General features: G+C 42.2%; 4 protein-coding genes across 17 annotated transcripts in view; 2 read left to right on the top strand and 2 right to left on the bottom strand.

Moving 5' to 3' along the window:
- LOC127616701 (ankyrin repeat domain-containing protein 13C-like) overlaps positions 1–15,433 on the top strand; it is a 237,609-nt gene that overhangs the window by 53,442 nt on the left and 168,734 nt on the right. The gene's annotated exons all lie outside the window — the stretch shown is intronic.
- The window catches only part of LOC127616656 (adhesion G protein-coupled receptor L2-like), a 136,988-nt gene that overhangs the window by 36,814 nt on the left and 84,741 nt on the right, over positions 1–15,433 (bottom strand). For 9 of the 11 annotated variants that reach the window (XM_052088370.1, XM_052088374.1, XM_052088378.1 and 6 more), the window contains 4 exons: positions 13,538–13,638; positions 8,961–9,146; positions 5,658–5,696; positions 610–793 (listed from right to left, as the gene is read on the bottom strand). In XM_052088370.1, coding sequence (XP_051944330.1) covers positions 610–793; positions 5,658–5,696; positions 8,961–9,146; positions 13,538–13,638 — 510 coding nt within the window. The remainder of the gene's footprint in view (positions 1–609; positions 794–5,657; positions 5,697–8,960; positions 9,147–13,537; positions 13,639–15,433) is intronic. The other 2 variants (XM_052088371.1, XM_052088369.1) reach the window with 1 other exon arrangement.
- snap47 (synaptosome associated protein 47) overlaps positions 1–15,433 on the top strand; it is a 415,166-nt gene that overhangs the window by 335,691 nt on the left and 64,042 nt on the right. The window lies entirely within an intron of this gene.
- Positions 1–15,433, bottom strand: part of prkacbb (protein kinase, cAMP-dependent, catalytic, beta b) — a 185,637-nt gene that overhangs the window by 112,064 nt on the left and 58,140 nt on the right. The gene's annotated exons all lie outside the window — the stretch shown is intronic.

Raw genomic sequence — 15,433 nt, 5'->3', positions numbered from 1 at the left:
AAAAAAAACAAGCCGGTTGGTACCAGACAACAATAGCGGAGGACAACAAGGCTCTCTTGTATTTTCATCTGATGGGACACCGAGATCAATTCAAAAAGTGTACGGCCCCCTTTCAAGCTTGAGAAAAATGGACCTGTGACTCTGAAATTCAGTTTTTGTCTATTGAGGTTCCTCATTACTTCAGAGAAACCTAAGAACTGCCCACAGCTCATTAAAAAGAGTATTAATGAGAGCTCGGGTGGGGACAAGGCCAGCGATCGTCTCAGGTAACCGGCAGTTACGGGAGTAGGCGAGGGAAGCGAGGGCTGTGCGAGTGGAACAACCTCCTTCAAATAGCATCTTTGTTTCGAGTCCTGGGAGTCCGTTCCCAGTTCATCCAGATGCACGGCGCTCAGTGAGGTGACAATCCTGATTGAAAAGCCATCAGGTCTATCACCTTGGAAAAAAACCAAAAAAACAACGAAATGTGCCCGTTGGGTATAATGCTTGCCTTCAAGCAGCGGAGACATTTCCATTCACTTAAACATGGCGCCGGGCCAGCCGACAAGCGAAGCAATAGGCAGAGCGTTGTCAGTGACGGGGGCGCTCGGAGATTGTCCCGCCACTTACCGATGTTCTCGGCAGGCACTTTGACGATGGAAGGCTCGATGAGGTTCTCGGCGAAGACGAAGGCCCCTTCCTCCAGGGTGTCCAGCATCATAGTGGCGACGTGCGTCTGCTCGGTGGAATTCATATCTCGCCACGATTTCAGAGCCTCGGGCTTCAGGAGATTGTTCACAGTGTCCACGATAGCCTGTCACCATGGAGACGCGGGAAATGTCAGCCACAGACATTTAATAACAAAACTGGGGGAGGGAGAGACGGAGGGACGGAGTGGGTCAACGATAAAAAGGGCATGCATGGCCGACAGTGACAACAGCTGATACATCGACAAAATTATGAACCGGGTTGTGATGAGGTTTAGAGGAGGGGAACTCAACCGATCAACATCCTGCTGAAGGAGAAAAAATTAAAATAAAATAAGAAGCGTCTTTTTCTCTCTCTTTTACTTTAGTGAATAATAATAATAATAATGACAAAATGCTGGAGGGCGAACATACCCCCTAAATGTTTTTCTAAAATAGTCCAAACAATCCCTGTGAACAATATTCTTGTGCCTGCCATGACCTTGAAAGCTCTTCCCCTCCCCCAAGGAAGGACGGGCATTATCATCAAATCCGTGTCCAAAGTGGCAGTCTGAGGCAAAACGGTGAAAAGGAATCGCCTTGTTTTCAATGTCAATCCTTTCATTTCCTGCTTTGTGATAAGCTGCAAGGAAGCGAAACATTCCACGCATGTATCATATGTTGATAAAACATTGCTGACCCTGGCAGCTCTAGTTCAGGACTCCTTTTCTGTTTCCCAATCTCTCTCTCTTTCATATTGTTTATTTCTATTGTACAAGATAGTGGTTAGCATGAATAACGGGCGATAAGATCACTTACAGAGTTTATATGACGTATATATGATAACATAGCCCACTGTTGACTTTTTTTTTTAACAGTGCATTATTTCTAGTTGTTGTGTTCATTTCTATTGTGCATTGGGGCAGTTTATCAGGAACAACTGGTGAGAAGAGCGATCCTGTTATTTATAAGAGATTCACCGGAGCAAACCTTGGACTTTTTTTTTTAAATTGTGGATTATTGCTGCGCATTCTGTTGATTTCTGTTGTGCAAGGTTGCAGGTCACCGGTGATAATTTGTCAGAGGAGTGATCAGACGTTCGTAAAACATTTTATGTGTGCTGAGGGCGCTGCGGACTATTGTTTGACGCTGCGGATTATTTGAGGTCCTTTCTGTTTGGCAAGGTGCCGGTTATGAATAACTGGCAAGACGAGAGATCATGTTGTTTATACACACACATTGCAACTGGGCCCTGTGTGCACTCTTTTTTTTGTGGATTATTTATACAAACTGTTTATTAACTGTCAAGAGAAACAAAATGTGAGTCATCATAAATAGTTATCAAAATGAGTGACGGTATCGTTTATAGCAGTGGTCCTCAATTGGTACCAGTCCGTGGGACATTTGGTGCCGGGCCATTCAGAAAGAATAAATAATTTACATTACTTCCGTTTTATTTATTTCGGAATCTGAAAGATGTTTTATTTTGAAAAATTGACGGATTCTCTAGTACATACAAAAATGAAACCCGGGAGCTAGCAAAATGTGTGAAAAACAAACGTCTTTGGAACGTTTCTTCGGGAAGGGGAAAAGGAGACAGAAGAGGAACCTGCGACTTCCAAGAAAAAGAAGGCTACATTTAATTGACAGTATCAGGAGCCCTACTTAAAATACGGATTTATCTCAACGTGAGATTCCCATGCACCAAGCCCACTCTGCATAATATGCGGCGATACTGAGTCGTATTTTTCATGCATGTTTTTTATTTGCGGTACATCTTATTTTTAAGCCATGTTTAAACATTACCATAGAGTACCAGAGAGTGTTGCGGCCAGATAGGACCTTCCTCGTGTCATGATTCGTGTTTATTATTATTCATTCATTCATTTTTCGATCCGCTTAGCCACACAAGGGTCGCAAAGGTGCTGGAGCCGATCCCAGCTGTCTTCGGGCAGTAGGTGGGGGACACCCTGAATCTGTTGCCACAACAATCGCAGGGCACAAAGAGATGAACAACCATCCACACTCACACTCACACTCACGCCTAGGGACAATTTAGAGCGTTCAATCAGCCTGCCATGCATTTTTTTGGAACGTGGGAGGAAACCGGAGCACCCGGAGAAACCCCACGCAGGCCCGGGGGGAACATGCAAACTCCACACAGGGAGGCCGAAGCTGGAATTGAACCTCTGCACTGTGAAGTCGGCGCACTAACCGCTGGACCACCGTGGTGCCGTTTATTATTATGTTTAGAAAATACCAAAGTTTTCATGCAAGTCATATCATTATTTTGGTGTATTTATCCGTCACACTTTATAGGCCAGTCCCTGAAATATTGTCTATCATTAAATTGGGGCATAAAAGGTTGGGGACCGCTGGTTTATAGGGCACATATTGCAACCTAGTATGCCTTGGACTTCTTTGTAGATTATGTCATTATGCATTTCTATTGTGCAAGGTAGCTAACTAGCAAAGGAGCCATCATATTAATTAAGAGTCAAGCATAAAACATAGTTTTTAGTCCTCGTTTACAGCCACTTTCAGCAAATTCCAATGTGGAGGGCAGGAGCGCCTATTTAACCCCAGGTGCTATTAGTGCCAGCGTGCGTCTCACAATAATGCTAATTAACCACAACCAGCCACTGCTCGTAATGCCAATTAGTCACTCCTGTGATTATCCAAAACACTTAAATGACCACAGACAGTCGCATCCGTCTGGTGGCATCCGTTTTGCCGGAATAAGGAGGAGGCAGCTCGTGCAAAAGTCTTCGCTAATGATGAATACTTAACTTACTCCGGATATTCAGGCTTGGGAGCTAACTGTGTGTACTTGCGTGCGTGTGTCTCGGGGAGTTCGGGGTTGATTACAGGGTAAGAAACAACCATTTACAGTGTGCCCCTTGTAGTAATGCCTCTTCGCCCCTCCACTCCACCAACACCCACCCTCAAGAGAAAACTGAAGATTTTCAAACTGCTTTTTCAGGAGGAACACATCAGAGACGAATCAAAAATTCCTTTGCCAATAATGGGTGTTTTTGTTTCCGAGCAACACAAGAGTTGACATGACAGCGTTTTACGGGCCAGTACAAATTTACACGTGACCCAACCCAAAGTTTGGCAACATTTTATATCTTTGCAAGTCGACACTCAGGGGTGTTAACGGTGATTCAAAATCACGGTTGCGTATGTTTTGACTTAGTTTTAAATCTTTTGAAGAAAGGGACATTTCTGGCTATTAACACGGCACAAAAACAGAACATGAGGATACATGGCCATGTGGCGTAAGAAGGCTCGCTCACTTACTACCCGATTGACTGCATTTCATTTGACTGGATTGGATTGGTGGCAGAAAAGTGAAACATTTGGCTTTTGTTTCATAAGAAACCAAACACCCCTGAACTCTGTCTTCTTTTTAGGGAGCTAAACCATGCAGAAAACTACAAAAATATCACAGTTTACCTGACTATTATGCTAATTAAAAAAACACAACAAAAGGAATTTTACATTGCCTCGGCTCCATCTGAAAAGCACGTGAGAGACTTCTTAATGCAGTTGGAAGTTGTGTAATCACTCTGCTATTTCCCCCCCGTGCCGCAGTGACACTCACATTTGCGTAAAAAAAACTCAACAAGTTTGACGTACCGCAAAAGTCATATTAGCTCCAACGTCTGCTAGCCAGAGGCTGAGCTACACTGTCTTTCTTTACGGAGGAAATTGTTTTATATCTCAGCTGGATGGCTGTAATGCGCTTTATGTTGGAGTTAGCCAGCCCGCCCTCAAGCCTCACTCCAGTTTATCCAAAATGCGACAGAAGCTCGGAGGGAGCACATACTGTAACTTCGTTTCTTGGCCTCCCTTCATTGGCTCCCTGCACATTTTAGAGTTCATCTGAAGATTCTTTTAGTTGTCTTTCAATCTTGACACGTTCTCACCTTAACTTTACCTCTCTGAGGTCCTCTACTGCTTCGTTACCTGCCCGCCGCCTCGGGCCAGTGGCCCAGACGTAGCGAGGACTAATCGGAGTCAGAGAGGGAATTGAGAGCTGGTTTGGAATGACGTTTGTTTGAAGGTTTGGCAAGCCCCCTCGCATTTAAAACTCATCTCTAAACACTTTTTGGATTCTTTGGTTTTTTGACTCAGCAATGTTTGAATGTTTGATGTTGTTTACCGTTTTCATTCATTTATTCTGTTAACGGGCTTTGCGTTTATATGTCAGATTTTTACTTCACGTCCAGCATTTTGTACCCATCTGTGTGCTGTAAATGAAGTTGACTTGAGTCAAGTTGGGATCTGTGGATCGAGGGCAAGGCATGTGTGAACATTTTGAATACATGTAAAATAACACCCCCAGCAGATGCGCAGCTTTGTTCAGCCTCGTGAATCTCCCCAAGGAAGAACAAAAACTCAGGTGGATGAATTTGATTTTTTTTTCAAAAAAGGGAAACATGTCCATGGACTCAGAAATTAATCACAGCGATAAAACGCCTTTGCAACAAGAGGACAATTTTTCATTTGATTTGACGCTATGGGGAGGCGGGGGTAGGAGCATGGGAGATGAGATGAATTGTATAATGTAAGCAAGTGAAAAGTGAAGCACAATGCCACTTTGATCACACTTCTGGCTGACAGGGAGGTGCAATTACGACCGTGGGAAGGCAATTATTCACACGACGTATAGCGAGTCGAGAAGAAGACGCTGTGAGAAAGTATTAGCATGTGTGTGTGTGTGTGTGTGGGTGTGTGTGTCTGTGTGTGCGCGTGCATGAGAGGAGAAATGAAAGAAAGATGTTATGATAGCACAGAGGAGGACAAAGATGGAACACTATTGACATTCGCAGATGGAAAGAGTTCACGGGGGGGCAGCCAAGCACACAGAGAGTAAAATAATCAAGGACATTACACAGTAGACACGTTGGATGCATGCTGATAAATATAAGTGGTATTAAAAAAAAGAGACAATAAAAATATCATGTAAGGACTCTCGAGTTGTACCTTCATGTATGCCCTGCATGTCTTCTCACGCTTTTGAAGCTTGCCCCCCACCACACACGCATACACACACACACGCACGCACACACACACGCAAACAAAAGAAAGACAGTAGTGAGAAACAGGAAGTGCCAATTGAGGCCACTTACCATAAATTACAAGTGCTAATGAGAAGAGTGGAGGAAAAAACAAAGCCTTTTAGAAGGGTCATTTCAAAACGATGTGACGCCTCTTTACCCCAGAATGTGAGAAAAGCATGTGTGTATGCGCGTGTGTGTGTGCGTGTGTGGGGGGCGTGGGGGGTACCCGCTGAGGTTTGGATGCAGGACGCTCCCCGGTTGGGAGGTTTAGCATATGCTAGCCAGAGGATGACAAACAATGTGCCATGTGATCGTTTGTGCCTTCTTCCACGGAGAGAAGAATACACTACAAACTCCTTTGTGGCGCCCTTGGAGCTTCAATGACTCCCCCGCTTTTACCCAACGGAGTTTAAGTCACATCCAGCCGGACTCGGAAAGATGGCAAGATTAGAACAAAAATGTTCTTTTTGAGATTAAAGTTGAAAAGTACACAGTTACACTATTAGTTCTGCAATATCAGCATACTGAGAAATTATTAAGAAGAACAAAATGCAGGAATTATGCATTGTGTCCCGGTGTCAGTGCCCATGAATATGCAGATGAATTGTGGGTTTTAAAGGGCAGAAATGTGGCGCTTACGTAGGATATAGACAAAATATCATGGTTATAAGTATCTGACAAGAACATTCAGATTCAAGGGTATCTTACGTAAGCAAGTCGCTCAATAAACCGCAATCGAAGTAATACACAAGGTTAAATGAAAATGCAACAAAAACTTGACTATTAAAAAAAAAAGGATGACGAAGGACTATGACAAGACATCTGACTGTGTACCTCCAATTGTTTACGGCACCGTGCATGAGTTACCTGCAAGGTTTTTATAAACCACTTTTCCTTTTATAAATGTCAAGCGATGAATGATGTCTTTTTAAGAGACAACATTTCAGTGAGACGCAGGTATGGGTTGCTCATGAACAACTATCTTGTAAAATTGCATTCAAAATATACTGTAGATCATTTTTTAAAAAGCAGTTGGTTTTGTGGAGGACTCAATGGTAAAACTGACAAAGAAACAAATCGTAGTAACAATAGTTAGCTAATTACTATGCCGGATTGCGAGTATGCTATTATATTTTAGTTATTATTTGAAACACAGAAAGCTTGCTTCTTTACATTATTCATTGGATTATTATTCATAATTTATCAGCGGCAACGGAGAGCCAACTTTCATTCATTATATTGAAATAAAGCATTTTCTTGCTGTTGTTCGGCTGGAAGAAATTACATGTAATGCCTTGAAGTGCGGGCTTTGGGAGGCCATTTTGGGTGCAACTACATATGGTTCTAATGCCATAAAAGCAGATGATTAGCAACTATCTTAGCAATAAAATAAGAGCGGTTATAGACGTAGCATCCCCAAAGGTGCCACCAAAAAAGAGGTCCAATGTAATAATGTAATTTGATCCATTCAGAAGTTTTTGATCGTTTTCAACAAATACCACCTCCCGATGCTGCAAATGCAACAATTGATTATTTACCCTTCTTTAAAATCAATTAAATATCTTGAAACAGTGCTGTGCATAATGATTTGGAACAGTGCACTTTAACAAAAAAAAGTTGTTGACATGTAACAGTTGATGCCAAGTGCCCTTTGCAGAGACCAGAGAAAAACATCATTTGCATCACAATTTGGAACACAAAGCTTGACATAGTATTTTAACCTCTCATGCGCCAATTATGATCACTTGCAACCTGATAACATGAAAAGCTGTCCCCGAAAGGGGTAAATAATCACATTTCCATTGACCAAATACGGTTCCTTGCACTATGAAGTGCCTACGCATCTCACCAATCGAAGACGACCACTTGCTGTAATCCGGCAAACAATCAGGCGTCGCTGGGTGCAAAACATTTTGTTGCGCGCCATCTGAATAGCAATGTGCTTCTTCACAAGCGTCAATCATCTCGCCATGTGGCGGAGGTGGAGGAGCTTCGCGGGCGCTTGATGGAGCGCGCCGCTCCTCGCTCATCGGCAGCTCGGCATCACTCGTTAAGTGGAATATTTTAATTTAATTTATTTTTTTTTAGAAATAGAGGTGTTGTTGAATTCCCCAGTGGATTGAGCATTCTCACCGCAGCAGAGCAACAGGATTCTATTTTGGGTCAATTTCAAAGAATCAAAAAAAAAAAGGATCCTTGGACTGTATGACTATTATTATACAAGGCTGGGAGAAATCACACGGTTTCAATGGCGAAGGTCACTTTGGCCATTTTAAGTCACTTTTGTGGAACTAAAAGTGACTTAAAATGGCTTAAAAGTGACTTGCTCTATGTTGAAATGTGGCTTCACTAAATTTGAGTGTGATGTCTGTTTCGGGTCTGGCCTAACACTGAGCCCATTGGCGTCCAGATTTGGTCATTTCAATGTCACCAAATAGGTTTCCTTGCAGTAAAAAAGGACTGGGAGAAAACACATGGCGTTTGGTGTCCATTTTGGGTCAAATTTAGGCAACCAAATATGGTTCCGTGCACTATAAAAGACATCACACAGTTCTAGTGTCTCCTAGAAATACTTTGAGTATCCATTTGGGTTCAATCTTAAGCAACCAAATATGATTCCGTGTAACATAAAGGCCCAAAGAAAATGTTCCAATTCCTGAATGAAATGTTCGGCATCCATTTTGAGTCAATTTTTATCTAATATGGTCCCTTGTATTATCAAAGGTTGGGTGAAATCACAGGGTTGGAACGGCTCATTGTGTTTCAATCAACCAAATATGCACCTGGACTGCATTTTGCATCAGTTTTAAAGCAACCAAACAAAGCCACGTAAACGATGTAATCAATCACATGGTTTTAATGGGGAGCCCTTTGGCTTCCCCTTTGCCTAAAGTTATGAGATATGGTCCCTGTGGTACAAAGGACAGCAAGAAATCACACCGCCTGGGTCACTTTTAACAAACAAGCACGGTTCTAATGCCTTCTAAAGACATATTTGCCATGAATTTGAATTTCGTTCTTAGGCAGCAGAGGTCTCAGCATCCCCTGATCTGCCTCCCACAGCCAAAGCTTTTATTCTTCAAGTGTGCGCTTGTATGTATGTAAAACAAGGGCACGCGCACCACCTTGTATTCGGATTTATCGCCCGGCGTCCTGCCGTTTAACCCCGCTGGGGTAAGATGAGATGGTCACAATGGGCCATAAAGAGGATAACCCGTCACAGTACCTTGTTGAAGCTGCGTCCTGCAGAGTCCTTCTCGCTGGGCCTGAGCTCCTGCAGTTGAGCATCCAGGATGTCCACCAGCTGCTCCATGAGGCGAACAGAAGAACTGACATCGCCGGCGAACACGGGGCCCCGCGTGTTTAATGCCAGCTCGTTGGCCAGGTTGGCTGCGTTCTCGCCGCTTCGGATCTGGACGTGCCAGCGCACAGGATGACAGAGGATCGGTGGCGAAGGCCAGAATTTAATGCTATTAGTGGTGGGGGTGGGGGGGCGATCGCCTGAGTTGCCACATTGTGTTTGTGCTCCATGCTTGTGTACCAACACAAATGAAGGTCTCCACCATCTGCAGTTTGACAATTAACTCGTTCTCACAAAGTCCAGCAGATATGAAAAAAAATAGCAAAATAAAGCACTGCATTTTCCATATTGCAATTATAATGGACACCAATTAGTAATTATTTTATTACCCCCCCACCCCGACAAAAATACTGAATAAACAGCAGGGATATATATATTAGAGCTGTCAGTTTAGCGTTTTTTTATTGGCAATAATTAAAATGAATTTTAACGGGATTGAAATTTTTCTCACGGAATAACACGGCACACGTCACAGCGGATGTTACGTTGCTCTATAAATAAACCAGAAACAAAACAACAAGCGCGCTGCAGAACTCCACGCCCATGTCTGTTTTGCCTGCCACGGCAGCACGATACACCGAAAACGGATACTTAAAGAGTTTATGAATGGAAAGTTTACTCTTAAAAAGTTGCCAGATAGTTCCACTGATAAGACCACATAATGGCCAAGCACACATCTGATGTGAGTACTCTGCCCCCTCGTCTTAGACAGACAGCCGTGGATCATTTCAAAGCGAAGAAAATGGATGACACGACGAAGAACAAATTTGCTGAAGCCATAGCTAAATGTATGGCTACTGCATGCAAGCCTGTCAACATTGTCCACAGCTCGACTCAAGCTGAAATCATTCGCATTACGTCCAAAGACTCCACTACAGATTGCCAGCAAGAGCCTCCATTACAAGTTGTGTACAGAGATTGTACATAGCGGAGAGGACATTGGAGAGGTAGCCTGTCGAATACGATGTATGCCACTGACGCGATTGTTACTTGTTTGGAACTATTTTGTGTGGAAGGTTACAGTGTTCCGCGGCCATATAAATAAAGCGGGTGGAGCTTCTCTGTGTTTGTCTGACAGCGACGGTGCGCCACTGAGGCACGTCAAGAGTTCAGCGGTGCAGTGGTAGCTAGCTGAAAATAAAACGTCTCCAGTGTTGTCATCTAACGAAGTGTAGTCATCCGAAATGATGTCTACACAAAACCGTAGAGAGACTTCAGAGCAAGAAGAACCAACAGAATCAACATTGCCTGACTGCTGTGTTCAAAGCAAACTTGAGAAAAACGAAGTATGCAACCATGGCTTAAATCCACTATAGACTGAGAACTAGTTTACCTTAGATGTGCACTTTATAATGTTATTTGCTCTGTTTTCATTCCATAAAAAGAGCCGTTAAAGCAGCTGTTGTGTGACAGAATATTTTTTTCACTGTTGTTGAAGGACAGTAATATTGTGTGAGAGATTGTCTGAATAACTGCTCCAAGTGAAAAATGTTCATGAAAAATTGAAAATCGAAATTATTTCAGAAAATATTTGCATTTTGCACATAGAAAACTGATTCATGATTCCATGTTGATGAGAGCATTAAAATGGGGAAAAATAGGACAAATCGAGATGTGTATCGAATCGTCCTCAGTGCTGAGATTCACATCCCTAATATACCCCTAATATATCCCTAATATATATATATATATATATATATATATATATATATATATATATATATTTTAAAATACCGTATGTATTTTTTTTTTCAATGTTGAAAAAACAAAGAAAAAAGCAGTGCATAGATGAATCCTACCCCATTGTTCGAGACCAACAATTCCAATCGGGCCTGTCACAGTGCTGTGAAATCCTTCCTGATTTCTGTGTTCTTTGCATATTTATCACATGCAAAGGTTTCAGTTCATCAAACTGATTTTCATATCACAGAGGCAACCCAGGGAAATACAAAATGCAGTTTCTAAATACCAATTACATTTATTAAGGCACAAAAAGAATACAACACTACCTGTCCCTAGGTGAAAAAACACAACAGAAAGTCCACCTCTGAATGGCAACCCCCCACCCCCCCCCAAAAAAAAATTAAGGTTCTGGAATGGCGAAGTCAAAGTTCGAATCCAATTGAGATGCGGTGGTGTGACTTTAACGGGCAGATCGTGCTACAAACTCCACCATGCCATCATGCTCAATCTTATACTTGGCGCCATGAGCGATTGGAACATTGTTGTGGAATCATTTGACGCAATATGACGTCATTGAAGGTATTCTGTAAAGAAGAGTGGGCCAAAATTGATGAAGGAATCATCACCAATTTACGCAAACGCTTGACCTCAGTTCTTGCTGCCAAGGGTGGCAGAACCTTTTCTGTTCAGGCAGCAATTACTTTTTTCATAAAGGATCAGAAAGGTTTGGATTTTTTGTGCCTTAATAGATTAAATTGGCATTTAGAAACTGCATTTAGTCGTTCCGTGGATTGTCCTTGTGACACTTAAAAAGCTTCTTCCCTCTAGCCATTAACTCCCTAAACAGTCACTGACGTACCTATTTGCATAACTATTTGTCATTTCCTTGTTTACGATAATACTAATGCAGCGTGTTATACCGGAGACAAATTCCTTGTGTGTTCTACATACTTGGCCAATAAAGATGATTCTGATTCTGATATTAAAATTGGTTAAATGAACTTTGCGTGTGACAAATATGCAAAGAACAGAGAATTCAAGAAGGGGGCAAATACTATTTCACGGCACTGTATATTATCTGGTTTATCACAAAAAGGTCAAATGTTTTACCATTTGTTTTAACTCAGAGGTGCTCATTAGGTAGATCCTGATCTACCGGTAGATCTAAGACTGGTCCCAAGTAGATCCGAGGAGTGTCGAGGAGAAAAAAAAAAAAAAACAACCACTTGTGTGTCTTTGTACATGTTAACAATATATATATATTGTTAATGTACACTGCACCCTAATCATCTTATCAGTCTCATTTTCACAAAAAAATATTTAAAATAAAATAAAGCAGGTTGAATTTACGGTGGCGCGTGATTACGTCACTGGAAGTTGTTAGCTGTCAGCAGTCTGCAATTGCAGCTTGTGATCAGAACTGTTGCGATCTTCGATCCAAAAAGTGTGAGCACCCCTGTTTTAACTCATTCAATACCAGCCAATTCTGAACCAAGACTGAAAAGACGGTTAAAAACGTATTTGGTAGTGAATGAGTTAATAAACCAGGGCTGACTAACTTCTTTGAACGTATCAATTTATTTCAACAAAGTCATACTGATAGGCCGCGGTTTATTCAACAAAGTAACAAAAATGGTCCTTGGTTTGTCAAAACAAAGTAACAATACTGTAGTCAGGTCTGGCCTATTACAACAGTGGAGTAAACCAAATTTCCAGGCAATTAAAAGTGTGTGTTATTGCTCCAAGTGAGCTTTGAAGTTGTCATCAGTCATCAGTTTGCTTCTGCTAAACTCTCAGCAACATAAAGAGAAGCTGGAGTCAGAAATGCTTTTAGGATACAAATTGATTTTTTATGACGCGCTACACCCCCACCCCCTCCCCACCTACGAACTTTCCTTAAATCCGACATATAGTCTGGGATGGGTGCGTGCTTCCCATTTGATGCGTTTGCCGAAATGATTCCTGACAGCACCCAGGAACTCTGTATGAACTCGCTACATTTGGGAGGCGTTTTTCCCATCGTGGCTTCCATTAAAAGCGTGGCGCTTTGTGCATTGTTTTGTAGAAAATCAAAGCGGAACAAATCACTGAAGAAATAACCTGTCAGGCTTTGATTGTCGCCGCCAAACAACTGTCGCTTTGACTCGAGACAGCCGTGCTCGTTTGTAGCTCGTGAAATCGCTAATTTATTGTCCTCAGATGTTTGCAAGTACGGTGGCCTCAAAGGGTCAAATTTACTATTTTGAGTGTTGGATCCCAAGTATCAAAGTCACCTAATATAAATAGGAGTCTCTTTTAAAATTCAACACCGATAGAAAGATGAATGCGGGGTGGTGCAGACACGGGATCACTTTCAATGAAAAACACGGCATTCCGATTACGTTGTATTTGTTTTGTTTTGGCTCACTTTAGCTAAGTACAAACAAGTGTCGTGGCCTTTGTGGGTCGAAAAGAAAAGTTGTCTTTTGGTTCAGCATCAGTTTAAGAAAGTAGGACCAGTTGTTGTTACTCTGTTGTAATCAACCTGAGCAGATTTAAGTTTGTTTAGCCGGGTGATTATTGCTACTAATTGTAATAAACGACATCAAGTTGGTGTTGCTTTGTTTTATAAGCCACAGTTGACGGAAGTAAACAAATAAAATAAATTGGGTTTTCATGATACTTTGCTCCCCGTTTGTTTTTTTAGTGATGAAATAAGTTATTTCTTTTTCAGTTGTCTTGAGCAACCAGCATTATTTATTTCATTTTTTTTCTCTTACCTTTTGTGCCACTTGAGTCACCCAGTGGGAAGTGCAGTTGCTGAGGTCCGGGCCCTTGGAGCACCAGGTCCCTGCCACCGTGCACAAGAAGGAGGCGACGCCTGCGGGGAGCACAGAGCAAACAGATGTTGGGAGGGAGACCCAAAAAGCCCGCGCTTTGCTCGCTTAGGTTTCGCTCACACGCAAACACACTCTCGCACACACAGACACACACAAACACACATGTACATACTTCGCTGCAGGAAACTAAGTGTTCATTTCCAAACATTGTTAAAGCCGAGGCAGCTTTGTAAGGTAAAAGGAAAAAATAATCATAGAGGGGGGATTCTTGAACACAGTCAGCTTTAAATGAAGCAGGGGGAGAAAAACCCAGCAGTTTCCTATGAACTGCTATGAAGTCACATTTTGGAATAAAAACACAAGATTACGGCTAATGAATGCCTATTCTCTGACAACAATGACAACATGTGTAGTCCTTTTTGCTTTTTAACCTTCCTCAGTCAAAACAAGACTCAATCCGGCTTTGATCTGGCTCTTTTTAATTTGACAGTGCTGTCAGTGTGTGCGTGTGACGGGGTGCTAAGGTAACTCTGTGCGCGGCAAACGATTGTCAGCCCAGCCGCATAATGGCCATCAGCGCGCCAACGCTGCCGGGCTTTGATGTCGGACACTTTTAGTAACTGGAACTAATTCTAATAATGACCGTGCGGATACACTCGCGCAATTATGACTTCAAGATAGCAGAATTAATGGTGCTTATCACAAGTCGGACGCTCTACTGTCCACGGGCTGTTGCTTTTGCCGATTTACATTTTTTTCCCATAGGAAATACTGGATTGTAACGGGGTAAAGCTGTCAGCATCGTAAAACCATTATTAACCCTGCAGGCATTTGTTTTTAAAATATTCATAACTGTAATATGGTACTTTGGGGTAGGCGGGGACGGGGCATTTAACCACTTAAAATTTTGTAGACGATTATGGTCAGAAATGCCTCTTTGCATAAAAGTGTAAGAGGAAGCAAAGCACGGTAAAACAGTAATCTATTTTTATTATTGTTCAACTAAACCAAGTGTGATCGGTTTTATTTTTAGGGCCGGATTGCAGGGTTGTTTGAATAAAACACAGCCAATTATTTTTATTTGATTTGAACAAACCAAAGCAAACGGGTGTTATTTGTTTTAACAAAAAAGCGATGATTGTCGTGCGTTTTAATAAACCAGTGTCAAGGTTCAATGACCCAAGTCCATATGTCGTTGCTTTATTTGGGTTAAGTGGGTTGCAGTGGAGGGGGGGGGGCATAATGGAGCCTATCCCAACTGTCCTCGGGCAGTCGCCGAGGGACACCCTGAACTGTTTGCCAGCCAATTACAGGGCACACACAGATGAACAACCATCTGCGCTCACACTCATACCTTGGGACAATTTAGAGTGTGCAATCAGCCTGCCATGCATGTTTTTGGAATGTGGGAGGAAACTGGAGTACCCGGAGAAAACCCACGCAGGCACGGGGAGAACATGCAAACTCCACACAGGAAGGCCAGAGCCGGGATTGAACCTACGACCCCTGCACTTTTAGGTCAATGCGCGAGCTAACCACTCGACCACCAGGCCACTGAACATAAACACTTTTATAAATTAACTAAAATAGACAAGTGTGTTTTTCACAGAACGGCAACGATATATATTGCGCCGAACAACAGTATACAGTAAGATGGTTGTCAGTGCTCGTACATGAAAAAGTTGTGCCTGCATGTTTTTCACTTATCCTTCTGTTGGAATACATGTAAGACAAAATTGCCCCAAACAGACAAAAATAAAATTGAGTTTTTTTTGTGACTTCAAAATGTTGGTATAATTGTAACATAATGCCTTGAGTGTGCCAATAAGGAAAGTC

The sequence above is a fragment of the Hippocampus zosterae genome, chromosome 15 (genome assembly GCF_025434085.1).
Source record: "Hippocampus zosterae strain Florida chromosome 15, ASM2543408v3, whole genome shotgun sequence".
NCBI lineage: Eukaryota > Metazoa > Chordata > Actinopteri > Syngnathiformes > Syngnathidae > Hippocampus > Hippocampus zosterae.
Note: the sequence above shows the minus strand (reverse complement) of the source record. Positions and strands in the feature narration are given on the sequence as shown.